The 25,976-nt window shown below is 36.6% G+C and overlaps 1 protein-coding gene across 1 annotated transcript in view; it reads right to left on the bottom strand.

The window, feature by feature from the left end:
- Positions 1-25,976, bottom strand: part of LOC150089866 (glyoxylate reductase/hydroxypyruvate reductase-like) — a 151,727-nt gene that overhangs the window by 112,626 nt on the left and 13,125 nt on the right. The window contains exon 2 of the mRNA XM_090368871.1: positions 21,929-22,059. Coding sequence (XP_090224997.1) covers positions 21,929-22,059 — 131 coding nt within the window. The remainder of the gene's footprint in view (positions 1-21,928; positions 22,060-25,976) is intronic.

Genomic DNA, 25,976 nt, shown 5'->3' with positions numbered 1-25,976 from the left:
AAATCAATTTGAACATCTAACTACTTTTCTTAGTTCTTCTTTACAAAATGTGATCAATGAATTAATTTTTTCATGAGCTTGAGAATTATATGTATTGTCTTTCTGGGAAATAAACATTCTTCTTCTTAGGATTATTCCGTTATTACAATGGTTCTTCTCAACCTAACATCAAAAAGTCATTCCTTTATTCTTTTCTTCCATCTTCCCAATCTCCATCCAACAGTCCTATTCTATTCATGGCTGCTCTCACACCCTCTATCCACGTCCTTCTTCACCTTCCTCCAGTTATATTAAAGGAAGCAGCAAAGGAAGTAAGCAAACCCTTAGCCATAATTATGAGAGCTTCCTTGGACTCAGGGGAGGTACCCATAGACTGGAAATGTGCAAATGTGACCCCAATTCACAAAGGAGGATCAAAGGCTGACACAAGTAATTATAGACCTGTGAGCTTAACTTCTGTTCCAGGAAAATTAATGGAGGCACTGATATACTGGTTAAAGAAGCACTGCAGGATCATTTAGACAAGATTTCAGTTATAGCTCAGACACAGCATGGTTTTGTTAAGGGGAAGTCTTGCCTGACCAACTTGATTGGATATTATGATGCAGTCACAAAAGAACTGGATGCAGGGAATAACTTTGACATTATATACTTGGATCTTAGAAAGGCTTTTGATACTGTTGCACATGGAAGACTGCTACACAAATTGGAGCAGTGTGACATTGGAGGCAAATTGCTGCTATGGATAAAGGGGTGGTTGAGGGGGAGAAGACAGAGAGTGGTAATCAATGGACACTGCTCATCGTGGACTAATGTTATTAGTGGAGTCCCTCAGGGCTCAGTGTTGGGTCCATTATTGTTTTCTGTATTTATAAATGATATTGATGATGGTATATCAAGCTTAATGTCCAAGTTTGCAGATGATACAAAGGTTGGCAGGGTTGTCAAGGACACTACTGACACTATGCTGCTGCTGTTATTTTATTTGTTATTTGGTTTTTTTTTTTTAGGAGCATTAGCAACTAAGGCCATATTGCTCCGGGATATACGGTGGTCATTCCATGACCTTTCCGCATTCTCCATATTTGGTGGTGACGGGCTCGAACCCCGGTCTAATCAAGAAGCGTGTGCTACGCACTGCTGCTCCTTCCCACCTGGCTACGGAGGCGCACCTATGCTGCTGCAACAGGATCTGGAAAGGTTGAGCAGATGGGCTGAGAGGTGGCAAATGAAGTTTAACATTGACAAATGTAAAGTACTACACATGGGAAACAGCAACCCCAGAGCAACGTATCAACTTTGTGGTACTACACTGACAGTGGTAGAGAATGAAAGGGACTTGGGGGTGGTTGTGCAGGCAGATATGAAGTTCTCTGAGCAGTGCAGACGGGCTGCAAGAGTAGCTCATGGTGTCTTGTCAATGATATACAGGAATTTTTCCAGCAGGGATAAGGAGGTGATTATTCCATTGTATAAGGCAATGGTCAGGCCACACCTAGAGTACTGTATACAGGTCTGGAGGCCTCATTTCAAGGATGTAGAGCTGCTGGAACGAGTTCAGAGAAGGGCAACAAGATTAGTGAATGGAACAAAGGGGTGCTCTTACGAAGAAAGGCTTAAGTTTTGCAAATTACAGTGTCTGGAGACTAGGCACCAGCGAGGTGATCTGATAGAGGTGTATAAAGCCTTGAATGGTTTAAGCATGCGCAATGCTGATGGGATTCTTCCTCTAGCTCAGAAAAATCACCTGAGAGGGCATAAATTCAAATTGAGGAAAGACAGATGTAGGATAGACGCGAGGAAATTTGCCTTTAGCCAGCGGGTGGTTGGTTGGTAGGGGATTGACAGCCACGTGGTGTAATGCAATACGTTATATTATTATATAAATTTGTACAGTCTTTAAGATTTAGTATTATTATAAATTTATACAGAAATTAAGATTTAATAATTATCTTGCTACAGATAAAATGTTTTCATTAGTAAAATGTTATGAAAAATCATTATCATTTAGCATTATACTTTTTATCTTAACTCAAAATGTATAGGCCATATGGAATGAAGATAACCAAACTAGGATAACTTGATTACAAATTTGTATGAACACTAATACTTATATGAAAAACACCAATAATCAGTAACAATCTACAATTAAACGAATATATACTGGCGCGTATAATGTACAATTGGCCTATGGCAAAAATACAATGGCATTAACGCAGCACAGAAGAACACGCAGATCTAAAAGAATACATACATCTAAACGTAATAACCACATAATATTTACTCTGTTCGTACCCATGCATTGCTAAAACGGCTACTGGGACAACAGAAAAGCTAGAAAGAAATTAAATAAATAAATAAATTAAAACCAATATATTAGGATATTAATAATAAAAAACGAGATGAACCATCATAAAAAATTCATACATCTAGGTATTACGGTACATACATAATGGGCCTTAAATTAAATACAAAATGCACAATAAATAACAACATGGAAGCTAAAACAAATATGAATAACATGCTGTACGGGTATCACAGCATAAATGGCACCCCGGGACCAAAAATGACCACACGGGACCAGTCTCTTCATAATAAAGGTCACTTAGCATACAATGCTGCCACACCATTAGGGAATAAAAACATAAGTAAAGAAACAAATAACCTTAAACAACTAAACAATGAAGACATTGGGATACACACACAACAAATAAAACAACTCAAATTCAAAAAATGCAATAGCAAACTCTGTAAAACCTGTCCCAACATGCACAGCATACACCATATAAATTCTAAAGACGCACCAACATTCTGTCACACCAAAAACGTAATTTACCTAATCACATGCAGGATTTGTGGGATACAATATATTGGACAAACAAGTACAGAGCTCCACCTTCGGATGAACCTTCACAGATCGCAAATAAACAAATACAACGAAAACTCTGCAAAAGACGGCAAGCAAAACAGGACAGACAAATACATCAACGAAATCGAATACAGACATTTCCAAATGCATGACTTCGCCAACGCATTCATTGCCATTCTGACCATTATCAATAACAACACACAAAGAGGAATAATGGAAGATATGTTCATTCTACTATATAAATCCCTATATCCATATGGATTGAACAATCGATTCAATGGAAGGAACTTCGCATTCACCAGCCCAGAAATATGTACTTACAGCATTTTCCAGATCAGTAAAAACTGGCAATATAACGGAATTAAAAACGGAAAAATACAAGAATACAATAAAAACAATTGCAAAATACCATTAAATATCAATGATTTCGAAAAACTCCTAACAGAATGGGACACAGACCCCATAAACATTAAAAATATACACAATACACTATTCTCCCTTAAAAAAAGTAAGCTTGGAGAGCACTTAGCAAAATATACCAAAAGCAAAAAACCCAGAACATACACCTCAACAATATACTTGAAGACATATTTAAATTTAGAATAGGCATAAAATTCAACAAACACACTTAAAAAAAAAAAAAAAAGAGTACTGTATAATAAAATACCAAAACCGTTTAAACAACACAGTTAATATCGGTAACATCATTAATAATAACAATAGTTACCTACCCATCAAAAACACACAAATAAAAATTAGATACAGATACACCAAGCCAATAGGACTAACTATCTGCAATTACAAAAACACCATTGATAAAATGAATGAAGAACAACCATGTCACTGCCAGGAAAGTAGATATAAAAAAATTCATCAATACACGTTACAAGCATATAGTAACAGGAGACCTCAATATCGTCGAAGACAAAACACTAAGAGAAACAATGAAAAAGGGTGCAAAATTCAGACCCAACACCCCAATTAGGATGGAATATATAAAAAAATCAATATACACAGATCTGCTACAATTTGCATTCAAAGCCGCATACAAAAACAACGAACCTATAGAATCATTTCAAAGCTGGATAATCGCCAATACTGAAAACATATTAGACCATTTCAGGGAAAATATAACACTACAAAAACATGATAAAAATAACAAGCAATTAAATTTAAGAACTATCAACAACAAAATTAAAGAAATACAAAACAAATTCGTGATCACTAGAACTGACAAAGCGAACAATAATTTCAGTATTATTTGCAAAAGATTCTACATTGAAGCTATTAAGGAGGAACTGCATTACAATGAAACATACAAGTACATAGACACCAATCCAAACAGCATCAGCAAAAAAATTTTGGCCATGCATAAAAAACTTAAAATTAAAATAGACAGGATGCAATACCCTTACATACACTGGATTCCAAAATATCACAAGATGCCTACAGGAAAAAGATTGATTCATTCCTTCAGGCAAAAATAGCTACATCAAGTATACCAGTAAGATCATGGAAGATAAATTAAAAAACATCAAGGAAATCAAGAACACCAGAATTATCAACAACAAAGAATATTTGGACGACATTAAAAAACATAATAGCATAAAAAGTATAAACACATACAATTTCAAAAACCTCACAAGCATAGCATATGACAATCTAATAGAAGTACAGTCAGTCCTCGTATAGCACGATAGTTGCGTTCCTAGAAACCCTCGTGCAATGCAAAATTGTGCAATATAAACAGCAGGCCCTATGGGAAAAATGGGGTTAGGTGCCAACCACCCAAGATTGAACACACATTTGTAACCAAAACATTACCAAAAACAATAAATAATCGTAATAAAATACTTATGTATTTTATTACTTTGGAAAATTAAATGCACTAGGCATAATCCTTATGGGTTTTGATAATTAACTATATAATATCGGTGTAAATACACCATAGTTAACCCATAGATTTGAGCTACGATTGTAGCATAGAAGGCATCGTTTTAATTGTATCTCATAATGTGGTTGCCTTCACAACAAGATAGCTACTATTGAATTACTTCAAATAAATAAATAAAACCCGCCCACTGATGATGAAGCCAAAAAGCTTCGAAACGATCGTCTGGGTGGTGGTACGCTGAAAATAAATAACAGTAGCCTTCTCTACTAGAGAAGCGTTATTTATTTGAAGTAATTCAATAGTAGCTATCTTGTTGTGAAGGCAACCACATTATGAGATACAATTAAAACGATGCCTTCTACGCTACAATCATAGCTCAAATCTATGGGTTAACTATGGTGTATTTACACCGATATTATATAGTATTTTATTACATAATAGTCGTAATAAAATACGTAAGTATTTTATTACGACTATTACATAATAAAATATTGCTACTGCTTTTACTTCTATCGTACGCAAACTTGTTTCTTGTTTGATTTTCTATCCAAACAGATGACAGCCATTCCATCTCTTCCAATATTTTGTGTCTTAATCTGATGGATTTTAATTACACTTTGAGTTGTTCCTGCTATGAAAGTTGTTTTTATTTTCTCTGCATTCTTTGTAATTCTCAGCGTTGCCTCATTTAGGTCTGTAGCAAGTGCAATATCACATGGGCTTTCATTTCGCTCAAAGCGTTTCACAATTTCATATTTTTTCTCTATCGACAGAGGCGGACTGGCCATAAGCCTTACTGGGGAAACCCTGGTGGGCCGGAGGCCGGTGTGATCTTGGCCATAAACGCTAGTATGAGGCCACTATAAATTTTCCCGGGTAAGAATTTTTGACCCAGTCCGCCTCTGTTTATCGAATTGCTTTTCTTTTTCTCTCTGAATCTGCAGTATCTTCACCAGGATGCTTCCCTTTCACACCTTTTAAGTATTTTATGCATTTTTAGGAAACAAAGCACAATTACAAAACGAGGAGGCACGCTTGATACACATAAACAAAGCTGCGTGAGTGCGTGCATGTAGCAACTGAATAAACAACACCGTAAAGGCACATTTCTAGGGGTTACTACGATAAAACAATAAAAACAATTTCCAGTTGCGTTTCAGTTAGTGGAATCTGTTATAAACTCGATCTAATTGCATTTGAGATTATGCCGATAGCTGGAATTGTGCGGGTTTTTACGTTATTATGGTGAAACGTGTTTCCCCTTCACTGATATAAAACACATAAATACATTTTCAGAATCTTCTCTTCATTCCTATCGTGTTCTCTTCATTCCTATCGTATTGCGTTCGGTTGGGGTGATTCCGTGTTCGACTGCCATTTCTTGTAAACACAAAGGCGAATCGTGCATAAGCGAATTCGGTTCGTGTTATATAAGATATCGTTCCCCTATTTATAAATCGTGTATGATCGAATTCGTGTAGTGTAAACACGTGTTATACGAGGACTGACTGTACTACAATTGCCAACCGGGATAGCCAGGTGGGTAAAGTGCCTGCCTGGTAACCCAAAGGTTGCGGGTTCGATTCCCGCCTCGGGCTGGATCAAAGTACTGCAAAAACCTTGGGAGGTGCATTATGGCCACAGAAGCCTATGCGCCAACAACTACCAAAAAAAAAAAAAAAAAAAAAAAAAAAAACTGTACTACAAATATATTACCAAAAATATCACAATATCTTACAATGCAAAAAACAATACTGGAATGACTTCACAAAAATCAGTGTCAAAGGCAACTACATACTAATGGGAGGCAAAACATATATGCAATGCAGGGGGATAGCTATGGGATCCAGCAGTTCATGCACCATAGCTAACCTCTACCTACACCACAATGAAAGTAACATCACAGAAAATATTAAATTCTATAGATATATAGATGACGTACTCGTGATCAACTACGACAACTTTACAAATGTAGCAAAGAATACCTACCCAACAGACTTAAAAATTGAATGTACAAATCCGGATAACAACCAACAAGCTGTCTACTTAGACAGCGAAATTGCCATCAACCCAGAAAAAAAATATACACACATGACCATGATAAAAGAGACCATTTTAATTTCGAAACAATAAAACTCACACACTAGGAGAGTAACATAGCAAAGCATATACACGGTAATACTATAAGAAATCAAACAAACAGATTTTAAAAATCTGCAACAATATAGATTGTGTAAATATGGCAATACAAAAACTCAAAACACTGGATATAAACAAAATTCCCAAACGATACAGTAGGTATCACATAAAAACTGCCATATACGCAAATATTAGAAAACACCACCCCAATGTAGACCCACATACATTCATCAAAAACCATCTAAAAATAAAATAGTATTTACTCAGAAAAAGTATCCCTATGTTTATAAGGTTTATTGCGCTCAGGCGAGGCTCGTCGCCTGACTGCACTACAACCTATTGCCAAATTTAACCCCCCAACAAAAAAAAAACCCCATAGTAAGAGGCTGTATATATGTATATATAGCTTTACCACTGGACATATACGTGCTGTTACGCCTTAGAAAAGTAAGGAAAAAAAAAAAAAAAAAAAAGTAAAAATAATGTAAATACACATGTAAATAAGATTTGATCCACATGTTAACACAACCTATATAAAGTTTAAAAATTCATCCATCCAACAACAAACCTCCATAGAATGCATTGGCATGAAAATCAGGGACATAGACCAATGCACCATCAACACACAGAGTAATTAGTTAGTGCAACTGCGCTGTAATAATAGCTACCCATAAAACCAAATAGAAGGCGGGAAAATCCCTTTTTACTCAACGGCCTTCACCGGAGTACAACATTATGTAAGTAGTAGTATTACAATATAGAATACTTACCCATTGGGCTTTGCGTACCCTATCACAGTTTGCTGAAGAGATCGATAAAAAATAAACTAGTAATATTTAAATAAATAAAAATTAAGTATTAATTAAAAAATTTAAGAAAATTAACCTAAAAATAGAAGAAATTAGGAAAATAAATAATATTTAAATTTATAAAAAAAAAAAAAATTAAGAAAATGAACCTGAAAATATAAACTAAAATAGCAAAACTGGTATAGGTACAGACAGAAAAGGGTAAGTATGAGGCATTACGTTGAAAAGGGCTGTAAATCCACTCAAAAGCCCCGATGAAGTAGGGGATTGACGGCCACGTGGTGTAATGCAATACGTTATATTATTATATAAATTTGTACAGTCTTTAAGATTTAGTATTATTATATAAATTTATATAGAAATTAAGATTTAATAATTATCTTGCTACAGATAAAATGTTTTCATTAGTAAAATGTTATGAAAAATCATTACCATTTAGCATTATACTTTTTATCTTAACTCCATTTAGGGGAGGTAGGTAACATCTAAAGGAATGTGAATCACATAGGAACCCATAACCGGAAACGTCACCGTTAGTCGGTAGATGGCGCAGCAGTCGCCGCACGAAGAGCATGCATCGATATACAAACTGTGAGCTGGCAGACATGCACCCAGTGTATGAATTAGCAGAAGGCAATGGACGAGCCGCTCAACGAATTTATGGAGAATGCTTCCCAGAGAGATATGTACCGAACCACAGTTTCTTTGCGCGTGTGCAATCAAAATTTGTGCAATTATGGGTCATTTAGAGGTAACAGGAGTAGTGCGGGCAGACCACATTCGACACGAACTCCTGCCATAGAAGAAAGTGTGTTGAATGCCGTCCAGAAAAATCCTATTACCAGCACACGTGCCGTTGCCTCAGGAGTGTCTCGTTGCAGTGTACAGCGTGTCTAGCACGACGATTCCTTACACCCCTTTCATCTCCAAAGGGTTCAGTTACTGCTCCCCCAAGATCACATCCTGCACGTGTGGCTTTTACGCAGTGGTTTCTCCTCCAAGTAAGTGTTCAAGACTTGAATTTTCCAGCCTATGTTTTGTTCATGGATGAGACTTATTTCACTCGGGAAGGCTTATTCAATCAGCACAATGCTCATGTGTGGGCTCACGACAACCCACACGGTGTGCGCCTCCATGCAACACAACATCGCTTCGCAATAAATATGTGTGCAGGTATGGTCGGTGACTGCTTAGTCGGCCCATACCTGTTACCATCCCGCATGAACTCCACTAAATATCGGATCTTTCTTGAACAAGTTCTACCAGGGTTACTTGACGATGTTCCAGCAAATGTGAGATGCAACATTTGGTTTCAACATGACGGGGCACCTGCCATTATGGAAGGTGTGTTTGTTACCATTTGAACAGGCGTTTTGGGCGTCGATGAATTGGCCATGGCAGACCCGTTGCCTGGCCCCCACGCTCACCTGATTTATCAAGCCTTGATTTCTTTCTGTGGGGGGGGGTCCTCAAATCTATCGTGTATGAATTGCCTGTGGAGATGGAAATGGATCTCGTGACGAGACTCATCTGCGCTGCTGCTACTGTCAAAGAAACTCCAGGTGTGTTCGACCGTGTCTGTCAATCCATGCTGCGTCGGTGTCATGCATGCATCATATCTCATGGTGGAACCTTCGAGCATCTGTTGTAACATCATGAAATGCCTCCATCTCGTACTCCATTGTTAATATTATGTCAAATAAATGTTTGACACTAATTACTATCTTGTGTCATTTCTGCTTCTTGTGCCTCTGCTATTACTTTCCCAGGAAGTTTCCGGTTATGGGTTCCTATGTGATTCACATTCCTTTAGATGTTACCTACCTCCCCTAAACATTTGTACCAATATTTTTGAGACACCCTGTATATATACAGGGTGATTCACTACCAGTGCGACAAACTTGCGGGAGGTGTAGGGGGGCACAAAGACGAATCTGAATCACATAGCATTGCAGGGTCCGAAATGCCTTCGTCATGCAGTAGAGGACGTCGAACAGGAGGTCGCGTGAACAGCGATCCCGCTGTAAGTCAGCATTTGCGAACCGGTTCCCGAGGCAGTAGGATGGACGAGTATTCAAACGTTGAACTGGCCGACATGCACCTTGCATATGGAGCTGCGGACTGTAACGGGCACGCTGCTCTGCGCTTGTACCAGGAACGTTTCCCACACAGGCGTGCTCCTCATCATACGATTTTCGCACGTGTGCACAGAAGGTTACGTGAGACTGGTTGTTTCACGAGAGGTACCATGAATCGAGAGCGAACAACGAGGACGCCAGACAATGAGGAGAATGTCCTACGTCTTGCAGAAGGCAATCCGAGTAAGAGTACTCGAGCGATAGGCCAACGATTGGGTATTTCCCAATCCACTGTATGGAGGATACTATCAACAAACCAAATGAGTTCCTACCATCTGCAACGCATCCAATCATTGGAGCCTGCGGATTACCCACTCCGGAGGACTTTCGCTACTTGGTTTCTGCAACAGAAACGGTTCGCAAATGCTGACTTTCAGCGGGATCGCTGTTCACGCGACCTCCAGCTCAACGTCCTCTACCGCATGACGAAGGCATTTCGGACACTGCAATGCTATGTGATTGCGATTTGTCTTTGTGCCCCCTACACCTCCTGCAAGTTTGTCGCACTGGTAGTGAATCACCCTGTATATATATATATGCGTGTGTGTGTGTGTGTTTATATAATATAGAAAAATAAATAACTTATGTAAAGTAAATTAAACACGAACTAATTAATGCCATCTATACATATCTAGATAGAACATTACATCAGTCTTATTATATATTTTTTGTATAGTTTAAGTACAATTAGTAAAATAGGTAAGATATATTTCATATAGGATAAGCTGGTAGCTACTTAACCCTATAATAGCCATAACTGGTCCAAGAGGCCAAATCTAGTAAAGGATGATCATTAGTCAAAGTAAAAGTAAAAATAAAACAATTAATAAACATAATAATAATATATATCAAGTCAATTATAGGTAATAGGACACATTGAAAGGGACTTTATCGAGGGCTAACCCTTTCAATATGTCCCCCTACAATTAACCCGGTCAAAAGGTAATTTATGCGATAAATGGATAAGTATAATTAAAGTTAGAAAATAATTTTGTTGTTAACAGGCTAGATGACTTTAGCCCGACCGATAGCTAAGACAGCAAAAGCATATATTAAGGAAGAAGAGTAATAAATGAGAACCAATATCCTTCAATTAATATCAATAAGTACAAAAGGAGCAAAAGCTAAAAAAGGAGAACGGATTCAAGGTTTAAGAATAGCAATAGTACCTCAATTCGAGGGAGAGTGAGGTACTATTGCTATTCTTAAACCTTGAATCCGTTCTCCTTTTTTAGCTTTTGCTCCTTTTGTACTTATTGATATTAATTGAAGGATATTGGTTCTCATTTATTACTCTTCTTCCTTAATATATGCTTTTGCTGTCTTAGCTATCGGTCGGGCTAAAGTCATCTAGCCTGTTAACAACAAAATTATTTTCTAACTTTAATTATACTTATCCATTTATCGCATAAATTATCTTTTGACCGTGTTAAACAGACAGATGATATCAGAAACTGATAGCCGGGTTAATTGTAGGGGGACATATTGAAAGGGTTAGCCCTCGATAAAGTCCCTTTCAATGTGTCCTATTACCTATAATTGACTTGATATTTATTATTATGTTTATTAATTGTTTTATTTTTACTTTTACTTTGACTAATGATCATCCTTTACTAGGTTTGGCCTCGTGGACCAGTTATGGCTATTATAGGGTTAAGTAGCTACCAGCTTATCCTATATGAAATATACTTACCTATTTTACTAATTGTACTTAAACTATACAAAAAAAAAAAAAAAATAATATATATATATATATATAAAAAACTGTAAAGACTATGTATATAAAGTGCTTAGCATCATAATACACAGCCATTTCTGAATAAACAGAAAATTTTTAAGGTGGCATCGTTTTAGGTTATATCTCATATTGTGAATACCTTCACAACGAGTTGCCATGATATTGCACTACTTCGAATAAGTAACGCTTCACCTAAGGAGAAGACTAGTGTTACTTATTCTCAGATAGGTACCACCACCCAGACAGCACTGTTTCAGGGCTATTTGGCCCTTCGTCAGTGAGTGGGTAGGTACCCAAGTGATGCAATGATGGCAAAAACAGTTATGAAGTATAACTCCACAATATGAGAGATGCCTGATGGTGTATGATGTATTTAGACTAAGGCGCATTTAGGGCTAGAGCCTCAAGCTGCGAACAAATTTAGACTATGTATATAAAGTGCTTAGCATCATAATACACAGCCATTTCTGAATAAACAGAAAATTTTTAAGGTGGCATCGTTTTAGGTTATATCTCATATTGTGAATACCTTCACAACGAGTTGCCATGATATTGCACTACTTCGAATAAGTAACGCTTCACCTAAGGAGAAGACTAGTGTTACTTATTCTCAGATAGGTACCACCACCCAGACAGCACTGTTTCAGGGCTATCAGGCATCTCTCATATTGTGGAGTTATACTTCATAACTGTTTTTGCCATCATTGCATCACTTGGGTACCTACCCACTCACTGACGAAGGGCCAAATAGCCCTGAAACAGTGCTGTCTGGGTGGTGGTACCTATCTGAGAATAAGTAACACTAGTCTTCTCCTTAGGTGAAGCGTTACTTATTCGAAGTAGTGCAATATCATGGCAACTCGTTGTGAAGGTATTCACAATATGAGATATAACCTAAAACGATGCCACCTTAAAAATTTTCTGTTTATTCAGAAATGGCTGTGTATTATGATGCTAAGCACTTTATATACATAGTCTAAATTTGTTCGCAGCTTGAGGCTCTAGCCCTAAATGCGCCTTAGTCTAAATACATCATACACCATCAGGCATCTCTCATATTGTGGAGTTATACTTCATAACTGTTTTTGCCATCATTGCATCACTTGGGTACCTACCCACTCACTGACGAAGGGCCAAATAGCCCTGAAACAGTGCTGTCTGGGTGGTGGTACCTATCTGAGAATAAGTAACACTAGTCTTCTCCTTAGGTGAAGCGTTACTTATTCGAAGTAGTGCAATATCATGGCAACTCGTTGTGAAGGTATTCACAATATGAGATATAACCTAAAACGATGCCACCTTAAAAATTTTCTGTTTATTCAGAAATGGCTGTGTATTATGATGCTAAGCACTTTATATACATAGTCTAAATTTGTTCGCAGCTTGAGGCTCTAGCCCTAAATGCGCCTTAGTCTAAAAACTGTAAAGATTAAAAGGACTTATTACTTATTATATATACAGTAGAACCTGGATAAGAAATTCCCACATAAGTTTTCTCCTGTACTAGGTTTAGTTTCTTAAGTCCCAATTTCAACTCTATATTGTAACGTATTATTTTTCCCGCGTAAGAAGTTTCCTGGGTAAAACATTTTCCCGCATAAAAAGTTAGTGATAAAGAATACACAGTGTATTAATATAATTACATTTTTCCTTAATACATTTTTAAATACAGAAATTCTTTATTTCTATATTTATTTCTTCACATGACGACCACAAAGCATAGTGAAGCATTTGCCATTAAGTGTTCTCACTATTCTGAATTAGTTAGTGGATTGTTGCTGTCTTATTGTAATTGACCTTTTAAGGTATGTTGAAAGCTGTACTTTCTGTAGATTACCATTAGTATTTTTGGTAATTCTTTAAAGAATAACCGTATTTTTGTCTTTCCGTCATTTTGGCTCTAATTATACGTCCCTCCCTGAAAGTTTTATTTTAATGCTACAAATATTAATTATATTATAATTTTCTAATTTCTAATTTGGAAGGATGAACTCCAAAAGGAATAAAAAGAAAGGCTTTGATATTAAAAGAAAAACTTTATGTCATAAAAAAGGTGGTATCAAATCCCTCTTGCACACGAGTCAAGGTGGCAAAAAAACTTAATATGGCAATTTCTACAGTAAGTGGAATTATGTCATGAAAAGAAGTGTTGAACTCAAATATCCTTAATGTTTCGTGTAAAGTTAAAAGGAGATGAATTGGAAAATATAGAGATGTGGAGAAGGCATTAGTGGTTTGTTTCAAGCAGATATCTGCTGCAAAATGTTCCAGTTAATGGTAATTTGTTGAGAGAGAAGGGCATCGAAATTGCTGATAGGCCTGGAGTGGATTTCATTCCTTCCAATGAGTGGATTGATAGATTTAAGAAATATGGTTTAGTTTACAATTTCCAGAGAATCTTCCAGTGTGAATATGTTACAAGTTGATGAGTGCAGAAAAAGGAAACTACATGTTTTGATCAAATAATATAGAAAGTGTGATATTTTTAATGTTGACGAATTAGGACTCTTATAACCTACTTCCTTATAAGATATCCATTCAAAGGACAGAATTTCCATGGTGGTAAACTGAGTAAGGAGAGAATTACAGTGCTAGCAGGGACTAATATGGATGGCTCAGAGAAACTACCATTATGATAGGGAACACAAGAAACCACACTGTTTCGAGAACTGAAAACACTTCCATGTAAATACAGAAACAACAAAACAGCATGGATGACCTGTGCTCTTTTTGATGAGTATTTAAGAGCTCTAGATTCAAAGATGGCAGGAGAAAATAGAAAAATTCTTTTATTTGTTGATAACTGCCCTGCTCGTCCAAAAAACAATGAGCACTTAATGTCCACATTACACAACTGACATGGATCCCTGGGGATCCATGTCAGTTGCGTAACCGATGGATCAGGGAGTGATCAACGTTTTAAAAATGCATTTTTGTAAGTACCTTGTACATAAATTACTTATCCCTGCAAAACTGAAAAGTTCAAAATTTCTTTGTTAGATGCAATGCATTCTAAAAGATATTTCTTGGATAAATACCTAAGAATATGAAGGAGTTTGTTCATGCATGACACACACACACCATTTTCACTACCAAGGTAGTTTTAATGCTTCTTTTTAATTATCTCATATTGTGAATATCTTCACAAGTTTCCATGGTATTGCACTACCTACTAGTCTTCTCCATAGGTGAAGCGTTACTTATTTGAGGTAGTGCAAAACGGTGGAAACTCTTTGTGAAGGTATTCACAATGAGATATAATTAAAACAATGCATTAAAACTATCTTGGTAGTAGAAATGTGTGTGCATTACTCATGCATAAGTAAACCGCTTCATGCAATGCATTATTTAGAATGCATCATGAAATACACTGATGCCCTACTGTTATAATTAATTCCTTTAAAAAAGCTGGGTTCAATAATGATAGAAGAAAATATTGATAGTCTTGAAAGTGATGAACAGGAAGGGATTCCTTTTGATGAATGGGATTTCCTACAGAGTAGTTTGAGATTTACAGTAATTTTTTATGATTATGTTGATGTAGATAATGATGTCATTGCATGTGAATTGCAAAGTATTGAAGATATATGCAGTGAAAATCAAAACATGACTGATAGTGAGTCTGAACAAGGAGATGAACCATGCTGTACTAACATTCAGAGATGCAATTATTGGCTTCTCTTCACTGGAGCAATTTATTCATAATGTGCCTGATGTTCCTGAGTCAGTGTTGAAAATGTGTTAGGGAAATTGATTTATTCTGAATGAAGCTCTTCCCAAAATATCTGAAGCAGACTTCTCTGGATAGCTACTTGAAAATATTATAAACATTGCTTAATTATTATTTTTTTTGTACTACTTGTAATTGATTTTTATCATTCTCATTACCTTTCTTCTCATTATTTTGAAATCTTATTAAATCATGACTAATAAATATTGTTTTGCATTAATTAGCAATTTTTATTCTTGATAGTTCTCCTAAATTCACATGATCATTCACATGTGTATCTTTTCATTTGTGCAGTTAATATTTCATACCCTTAGGCCATTTTCCCTTCTAAGAAGTTTCCCCTCGTAAGAAGTTCTAAACCTCCGGTCCCTTGGAAAACTTATCCGGGTTCTACTGTATATAAAATATTAGAACAGAAAGAAGATCCAATGACTAAAACAAGGGAGTACTTGAACTGGAATTTTGCAACAGTATATTTTATTTCCTTCTCATGTCAAATTAACAGTGTGTGTGTGTGGGGGGGGGGAGCTTAATGCAGCAACAGAAATAACAGTGTAAAACTTTGTGATATTCAACATACAAAGGGTACTAGGAAAGTTTTGCAAATATGACGCAACAATGAATCACAGGAAGCTGCTTGTTGCTGCATGTTGAGACATGTTCATACGTGCATAGTAGCCGCCATGCCAAGTCGATGGGCTCAGTTATTCATTAGTAGTGAGAGTGTAAAGTGCTTGCGATGGCATCGTGGTCACGAAATGAGATAAGGACAGTTTTGCGGTATAATTTCATGCGTGGTTTAACCATAGACCAATGCTTAGAAGAAATGACTCTTGCACTAGATGATGATTGTCCACATTGTACAACGATATTCAGGTGGTATAGAGAATTCCAAAGGGGAAATTTCACTCTGGAGGATTCTGAGAGGCCGGGAAGGCCACGAACGTCAGTTACGGAGGAAAATGTTACTGCTGTGAGGAAAATGCTTGACGAAAACAGGCGAGTGACCTACCAACAGATAGAGGATACTTTGGGCCTAAATGCACCAGCAATTCGTTTGATTCTGCAAGATCATTTGCACGTGAAGAAACTTTGTTCTCTCTGGGTGCCGCATCAACTGACTGAAGAGCAGATGACATGACGTGTGACTTGGTGCCGGGAGATGTTAAAAAAGTTTGATAAGGGACAATCTCGGTATGTGAACAACATCGTGACAGGTGACGAGACTTGGCTGTACTATTACGATCTGCCGACCAAGGCTCAAAACAAAGTTTGGGTCTTTGATGATGACGACACACCCGTAATTGTCAGAAAATCCCCATCTGTAAAGAAGAAAATGATAGCTGTATTTTTCAAATCGAGTGGAATTGTGGAACGTGTCGTTTTGGACACGCAGAAGACAGTCACAGCTAAGTAGTATACTGAACAATGCCTGCCTAAAGTCATTGGATCTATGAAGAACCTGCGGCCAAAGTCAAGAATGGACACCTGGTACCTCCATCACGATAATGCTGCAGCTCACCGCGCCAAAGCCTGCACCGAATATTTGACCACGACAGGACTGAAACTTCTCGAGCACCCTCCGTACAGTCCAGACCTTGCTCCCTGCGACTTTGCACTGTTCCCGCATGTGAAAATGAAGCTAAAAGGGAGGCGGTTTTCCAGTGATGAGGACCTTCTACGGCTTGGGACAACGAGTGTGCTTTACTCCCTAGTGAAACTTGGCAGAACTGGTTTAAAGATTGGTTTCGGAGGATGGAGAGGTGTATTGAATGTAGAGGAAATTACTTTGAAAAAATTAAATAAACAAAGCTGTATTGCAAAACTTTCCTAGTACCCTTTGTATCATTTCATGTGTATTGTATTACTGTAAAAAGTATTGGCAAAATAATACAAGAAAGCCAATATATCAGCCTCAAATGCTCCATTTCTTTTATTTACTTCTTCTAATGCTTATTTAAATTTACAAAAGCTTTTCAAGTTTAAGTTTTTCAACCAGAGATCCACAAGATTAGACATTTCAGTCAGATACTTTGAAGTGACATTCACTATTATACCTAAACATATGAAATTTGTAGTTACATTTTAGTGGTGATACTTCCATTGTTTTATTTATTTTATTTTTATTTTATCTATTTTATTTTTGTTTTATTTTTTTTCTTTAATGTGTTAGAGCGATCCTTCCATGGAGAATTTACCAAATAAACTACATATGCTTAAAGCATTCTCTGTTTGCACGTGAGCACATTATGATATTGTGCATGCCCATCGAATGAGAGTAGTCTAGGCACCAATGATACTATATCTTAATTAAGTTCCTATAAGGAAGACAGTTAACTTGAAGAAAACAAGAATGCCTTCTTAAAAGGATATATAGTACATATGGTGAGAGTACCACAGAAGAATGGCTCCACCATAGACAGAAGAAACAAAATTTTTTTTTTGTTGATGTAGACAAAGTTCACTTCCTTGCATCATTTGGCCCTATTAATACGAATCCAGGGAGTTTGCAGCTATGCATTTTTATTTTTATCAACATGATTATTTTTTGGAACCTCAACCAATTAGTTTGGATAACACACTTTACTTAAGAGTAGGAGACCGGCAGAATTACTTAACAAGTACAGGTCACTGTTGAAAAAAAGCCGTGAATTAGGGTTGAATTTGAAAGTTTCTGCAATTCTGCCCAGACACGATAGGAGGGAGTATATGATGAAAGCTCTGTCGATCAATTTGGCCCTGGAAAGATTGTGCAAGGCTCAAGGGGTAGAATTTTTTTCAGCCTGGTCTGTACTTGTTAATAGGAGAGACTGCTTCTACAGGGATGGGATACACTTAAATAGAAAGGGTGCAAGAATGTTTGCTGATGCTATCGAGGCAGTGTTAGTTGGGTTGGAAAACTGCTAGATTGGGGGGATACAAGGACTAATAAATTAACAGTAGCCACTGGCAGAGGTGAAAGTGATTCTTGCACTGCTTCTATTGGAATGAGCAGCAGCCTGGAAAATAAGATGCAGGATATTTCAGAGACTGCTGGGAGTCATTGGGGTACAAGTAAACATATGGGTTGTGTAAGGGTAGCTAAGAAAAAGAACAGGTGCATGTATACTTGTGTGTACACCAATGCTAGGAGTTTGGTAAATAAATTTGAGGTACTGCTCAAAGCATCAAAGGCGGATATTGTTGGGATATCAGAGACATGGTGTCACACAGATATAAGTAAGGCAGAACTGGAATTTGGGGAGTACGTCTACAGAAAGGATAGACAGGATAAGAAGGGAGGAGAGGTTATGCTATTAGTTAAGAAACACATAAAATCCAAGGAAGTGAAGCCAGTCGACATCGCTGGACAGTGCAGTGTCGAGTCAGTTTGGTGTAACATAAGCACTGGGAGATGAAAATTGAGTAGGAGTGTCCTATAGGCCTAATGACGCTGATGAGTATAATAAGAAACTGTACAGGGAAATACAGTGGGCCAGTAAATCAGAGTCTTATAATGGGGGATTTTAATTTTCCAGATATTGACTGAAATTTGTGGGTTGGTCAATCACACGTTAGCAAGGCTTTTGTGGATTTATTGGATGATTATTTTCTAAATCAGCATATTCGGGAGGCAACTAGAGGGAGCAATACTCTTGATTTGATTATCAGTAGTGATTCTCTTGCATTAAGAATCTGCAGATACAGGAACCACTATGTGGCAGTGATCACAGTGTGCTGAAGTGGGATTTACTCAAGGAGGTAACTACCATCAGGGGTAAAGGGAAGGGTTATTGCTTTCGTAAAGGCGACTACGATGGTCTGGTGATTATCGTAAAGGCAACTACGATGATTTAAATTCTATACAGTGGGATCAACTGATGATGTTACCAACAGCAAACTCAAAATGGAAAGCATTCAAAGAACTTATCTTGAAAGCTACTAGGCTTTACATACCAACTAAGAAATATTGTTCAAGGTTCAGGCCTAAATGGATGTCAGATGAACTAATGAGACATATGGCAGAGAAGAAAAATGCATGGGATACATATAAATTAACATGTGACACAGAAGCCTATGATAGATAGGCTTCTGTGTAAGATGATCTGTAACCAAGTTACAAAGGAGGTTAGGCAGGCGAAGGCAGATTACGAGAAATCTTTGGCAAGGGATGCAAAGAAAAACAGCAAGGAGTTCTTTACTTATGTAAACTCTAGAAGGAAGGGGATGAATCAGATTGGTCCACTTGATATCGATTGTTCAACCGTTCATGATCCTGCTCAGGTAGCTAACAAATAAATCAATATTTTGCATCTACATTCACACATGAGGAATTATTCAGGAAGAGGAATGCCATAGATGAAGTAAACACTGGCAGTGAGCTAGATGATCTTGTAATAATTAAGAGTAAAGTGGAGGAGAAATTGTTAAATATAAATACAAGAAAGGCACCTGGGGTAGATGGGATCTATCCAGTTATACTAAAGGAGGCAGCAAAGGAAGTAAGCAATCTGTTAGCCATAATTATGAGAGCTTCCTTGGACTTAGGGGAGGTACCCACAGACTGGAGATATGCAAATGTAACCCCAATTCACAAAGGAGGATCAAAGGCTGACACAAGTAATTATAGACCTGTGAGTTTAACTTCTGTTTCAGGAAAATGAATGGAAGCACTGGTTAAAGAAGCACTGCAGGATCATCTTGACAAGAATTCAGTTATAGCTTAGACACAGCATGGTTTTGTTAAGGGAAGGTCTTGCCTGACCAATTTGATTGGATACTATGATGCAGTCATAAAAGAACTGGATGCACAGAATAACTTTGATATTATATACTTGGATCTTAGAAAGGCTTTTGATACTGTTGCACATGGAAGACTGCTGCACAAATTGGAGCAGTGTGGCATTGGAGGCAAATTGCTGCTATGGATAAAGGAATGGTTGAGTGACAGAAGACAGAGTGGTAATTAATGGACATTGCTCATCGTGGACTAATGTTATTAGTGGAGTCCCTCAGGGTTCAGTGTTGGGTCCATTGTTTTCTGTATTTATAAATAATATTGATGATGGTATATCAATGTTAATGTCCAAGTTTTCAGACGATACAAACGTTGGCAGGGTTGTTAAGGATGCTACTGACGCTTTGCTGCTGCAACAGAATCTGGAAAGTTTGAGCAGATGGGCAGAGAGGTGTCAAATGAAGTTTAACATTGACAAATGTAAAGTACTACATATGGGAAACAGCAACCCCACAGCAACATATCAACTCTGTGGTACTACACACAGTGGCTGAGAATGAAAAGGACCTGGGGGTAATTGTGCAGGCAGATATGAAGTTCTCTGAGCAGTGCAGACGGGCTGCAAGAGTAGCTCATGGTGTCTTATCAATGATATACAGGAATTTTTCTAGCAGGGATAGGGAGGTGATTATTCCCTTGTATAAGGCAATGGTCAGGCCACACCTTGAGTACTGTATACAGGTCTGGAGGCCTCATTTCAAGAAGGATGTAGAGCTCCTGGAACGAGTACAGAGAAGGGCAACAAGGTTAGTGAACAGAACGAAGGGTTGCTCTTACAAAGAAAGGCTTAAGTTTTGCAAATTACAGTGTCTGGAGACTAGGTACCGGCAAGGTGATCTGATAGAGGTGTACAAAGCCTTGAATGGTTTTAGCATGCTCAATGCTGATGAGATACTGCCTCGTGCTCAGAATAATCACCTGAGAGGGCATAAATTCAAATTGAGGAAAGACAGATGTAGAATAGATGTGGGAAATTTGCCTTTAGCCACCGAGTAGTTGTTTTGTGGAACAGACTTCCATCCCTTGTTGTGGAAGTTGATAGCCTAAATAAATTTAAGGCTCAGCTGGACATGTATTTTGAACGAAGGGGGGGGGGGTGAAGTGGAAGGGGTTTTTTTTTTTTTTGGCTGATGCTGCATAAGCTTGCTTTCTTGCATCATATGCCTCTACTAATGCTAATGCCTCATTAAATATTTTTTTTTTCCCACACATCGCCAGCAACAAAGAGTTAGAATACCAATTTGAGAAACACTCATTTTAAGTACTACTTAAAATGCGTATTTCACAACATTTCTCTTCCTATTTCACCACTTTGGGATGACAGTCACATTAAATTCATTAAAAAATGGTAATAAACGAATAAAAATGGTGGTTGACCTTATAAATGCCTCAAAAATGTTGTTTATCCAGCTCAAAAAGTGAATTGCATATCCTGGAAATATGAATGATATCAGCTGCTTCCGTAATTCACTAACAAAATAGAAAACATGTAGCAAGGATGCATTTTTCACATAAATAATAATAAATACATGAGTGGTCAATAGATAAATAAAACTTAACTACATAAAAATGTAAAAAAATTATAAATAAAACAAGAAAAACTAGAAGGAAAAATAGATATAATTCTGAAAAATGTTGTGAATGTAGAGGTAGAATGAAAAGATAGTTAATATAAGTAAATGAGATAATAAAAAAAATTTTATATACAACTAGAATGATACATGTGGAAAGGAGAGGAATACAATCCTAAGTATGTAGACCTTTCTGAGAGAGAGAGAGAGAGAGAGAGAGAGAGAGAGAGAGAGAAAAAAAGTCGACTCATGTAATGACTTACCACCAGCAGCTATGGCTGCTGCATCTACTTTATCAGTTAGCAAGCAAAACAGGGCATCCTTTCCTTTAACTCCTTTAACTAACTCTTCATGTGGAATTGGAAAATCTCCACTAAATATCTCTACATCACATCTGAAAGAAAAACAAGATTTAATGTATTTTGTGCATAAATAGATAGTGAAACCTCATTTTTAAAAAATGCTAAATTCAATTCTTGATAAATTTAAAGTATTTGTATGGAGTTATATATTATATTGGCAGGCTTTGTTACTATGCTATTTTTTTTTTTTATCTCATGCAAGCTTTTTAAATAAGGTACTTATTTTCACATTATACATATATCTTTCATATTACATTGCACATAATATAAACCTATAAATTTCTTTAAGCAGAGTTCTGCAAGTTAAAATCCTTCAATTAAATGGAAGGGAGAGAGAGAAAAAAAAAACAAAAAAAATTTGCAATCACGTACACAAACATTGTTACTAAAGTGAAAACTATATTTTCCAGTGGTAAACTAATTACTAATTTGATTATATCAACAAATATGAACATAACAAAAATATCACGAAATATAGTGAGTGCAATGTACATAGGAAAGACATAACAGGATAGCAGGAGTAATGCTGTTTATTGAAAGCACTCTTATTTAAGAAGAGTACACCTAAGTCTGTTTTTACACGATAGATATGTTCCTGAAAAATACATGTAAAAAAAATTGATGTAAAAAAAGACATTGTATTTATGGAAGAAAAGATCAGTAAAAATAATTAAAAAAAAAAAACACACAAAAATATTCGTTATTATTTTATTTCAACAAAATACACATGTAATAATATGTAATGAAAATGTATTAAAGTAAATTTGTATGCATATGAAATGAAAAAAATTCTTCATGAACAAAAAAAAAAAAAAAAAATCTGTTTTACGCATAAGATTTTATTCATTTTCACTTTCTGATAATAAATGGCGCATACGTTTGCGTACGACTGGAATATCACTGCTATCACTAGAAATGTTGTGGACATCGTCTTCTTCCTCTATTAATGAAATTCTTTCTGTGATCTCTTGAGCAAAATCAGCAAGAGTCTCCTCTGGTGCTGATGTTTCACCGGTTTTACGAATGAATTCAGTTATTCAATCGTTGTGTTCGTGTTTTGGTTAGGCCGTTATAATTCTCTGTAAGAGGCTGTCAACAACTTCAGTTCACGTTAAAACTTCCCACCGCATTCCTCATTAGGGTCATGTTTGACAAAATGATTACCTAATTTTCTGGCCAGTTCCAGACCTTTTATTAAATCTGCATTTAGAACAGGATCATTTTCTTCATTATCACTACGTTCTGTGGGATAAGGAGTCCCAAGGACAACCTCTATATTTCATCTTCGCTTAGGGCTTTGTCGGTTAACAATTTATCAATATCTTCAAACGATAGATCGAATCCTTCTCCACCAATTTTGTGTGCCATTGTAATGATGTTGGGAAATTCTGTCGTATTAGGGATGATGGGATCTTTGCTTTTTACACATTGTGGCCAAACCGCTTTCCAACACGCATTTAAAGTTGCTGGTTTTAATTCAGTTAACGCTAATCCAACTTGATTGATACAATCCATAACTGAGAATTTCTTCCACACATCAATGACTGTTAGTGTTTCATCATTCAGTTTGTCCAAAACGTGTTGGAATGTTCGTTTTACGTAGCATGTTTTAATTGTCGCAATTATACCTTGGTCTAGTGGTTGTATCAAAGATGTAGTATTAGGTGGCAGAAATAAAATTTGTACGTTTGGGTGTTCCAAGACAGAATGGCCAGGTGCATTGTCAAGAATCAGAAGAACTTTAAATTTGAGACCTTTCAAAATTCATATATAACGTCTGACTTCTGGAACGAAACATTTGTTGAACCATTCTGTAAAGATAGCAGTGGTCACCAAGGCCTTCTTGTTTGCCATCCAGTGAACAGGCAGTTTATTGATATCTACACCTTTCATTGAACATGGATTTAGGGCTCGATTTACCAGCAGTGGTTTCAACATACGATCTCCTGAAGCGTTGGAGGAAAATAATAAGGTCACACGATCCTTAGCTACCTTAAAACCACCAGCAGTTTTCTGCGATTTGGCTACATACATTCTGTTTGGCATTCGTTTCCAGAAGAAACCAGTTTCATCTGCATTCCACACTTGATCAGGAGTGTATCCTCCATCTTCAATAATTTTTGAAAGTTCCTGCAGGAATACTTTAGCAGCTGATTCATCTGCAGATGCAGTTTCACCTTTAATTTTTATATTACGAAGAGCATTCCTTTTAAGAAACCCTGTCATCCAACCTGTACTCGCAGAAAATTCATACTTTCTGTTTAACTGAGATGAAGTGCTTGGCTCCTTTTCTCTAATCTGTCTGTAAATTCTTAGTGCTGTTTGCTTGATGGCATTTCCACCTACTGGTACTCTTTTTTATGACTGATCTTCTATCCATATTACCAGAGCCCTTTCCATTTTTTCCTTGACAATATTTCTTGTATATGATGATGAATTAACACTTACTTTTGTTCCAGAACATACCGACTTCCTAATTGCAGCTTCATTTTTCTTAATAGTTCTTACGGTAGCTTCATGTACACCAAAATGCTTTCCTACAGACGTAGCCCCTTGTTCAGTTGCAAGACAATCTAAAATTTGAATTTTAAGTTCCAAAGAAATCTCTTTCCTTTTCATTTTGGTAATAGGCGAATTATTCAACGTTATATAAGGGCTACCGAAAAATATCTCGGTTATAATTAATAAAAAAAGTATGAAAAATTTGTAAACTTACAATTTATTGACTATCGGCAAAATTAATAAATTTATATGTGCACAAATTTAACTAAAGATTCTTTCACTTTGAAATAGAGCTTACTACTAAATGTCTTCCGAAGATACAATGCACGAATACCATAGATGTGCACCAAAGTCAATAAAAACGTTGATGATTCATAGATACCAAGATGTACACATTGGTAAACAAAAGCATGCATTTCAAAATGCACACACTAGCTGTTATCCAATCTATTGGTGTGTGTAATATAGAAATGATACTAATATGCCACAAATAAAAAAAGTTTTTCTTAGAATTTAGGCAAAAAAATTCATAGAAATCGTGTTAAATCAAAATGACTCGCGTAAAAAGAAAATGAAATATTTATTTTGAATTCATGTTAAATCAAATTCGTGTAAAAAAAAGTTTGTGCAAAAACAGAATTAGGTGTATATCTAAGATGGACCTTAAATTTTATAATCAGAATGGCATTACACATAGGTGAAAACAAATGAGATTTGGGATGAGCTAAACTCCTAAAATGCATCATTGTGGATGTTATTCAAATATAGAAGATTGAGGTTTGGCATTTTTTTTTAGGTGGTTTGGAAAACCACTAGCTTGGAGGAATTAACAGACTAAAAGATTAACAGTAGACATAGGCAGGGGTGAAATTGATTCTTGCACTGCATCTATTAGAATGAACAGCATGCTAGAAGGAAAGGTGTCAGGGATTTCAAGGATTGGTGGGAGTCATCATGGAACAAGTAAATACATTGTCTGTGATAGGGTAACTAAGAGTAAAAACAGGTGCATGTATACTTTCATGTACAACAATGCTAGGCATACAGTAAATAAATTTGATTAATTTGAAGGGCTGGTTAATACATCAAATGATATTGTTGAGATATCAGAGATGAGGTGTAACACAGATATAAATAGTGAAGAATTGGAATTTGGAGAATAAAATGTGTGTATATTAGAAAAGAAAGACAGGATAGAAGGGAGGAGGAATTAAGCTGATACTGAAAAAAAAAAAAAAAAAATCTAAAGAAGTGCATCCAGTTGACATAGATGGACAGTTTGGTGTGACATAAGCACTGAGAAAGCAAAAATGAGAGTAGGACTGTGTTATAGGCCTAATGACTCTGATGAGTACAATGAACAATTGTACAGAGAAAAAGTGGGCAAGTAAATCAGAATATCTTATAATGGGGGATTTTTACCTACCAGATATTTACTGGAAACTGT

This window comes from Mastigoproctus giganteus, chromosome 2 (genome assembly GCF_048544385.1).
Source record: "Mastigoproctus giganteus isolate SK-2022 chromosome 2, ASM4854438v1, whole genome shotgun sequence".
Classification (NCBI taxonomy): Eukaryota; Metazoa; Arthropoda; class Arachnida; order Uropygi; family Thelyphonidae; genus Mastigoproctus; species Mastigoproctus giganteus.
Note: the sequence above shows the minus strand (reverse complement) of the source record. Positions and strands in the feature narration are given on the sequence as shown.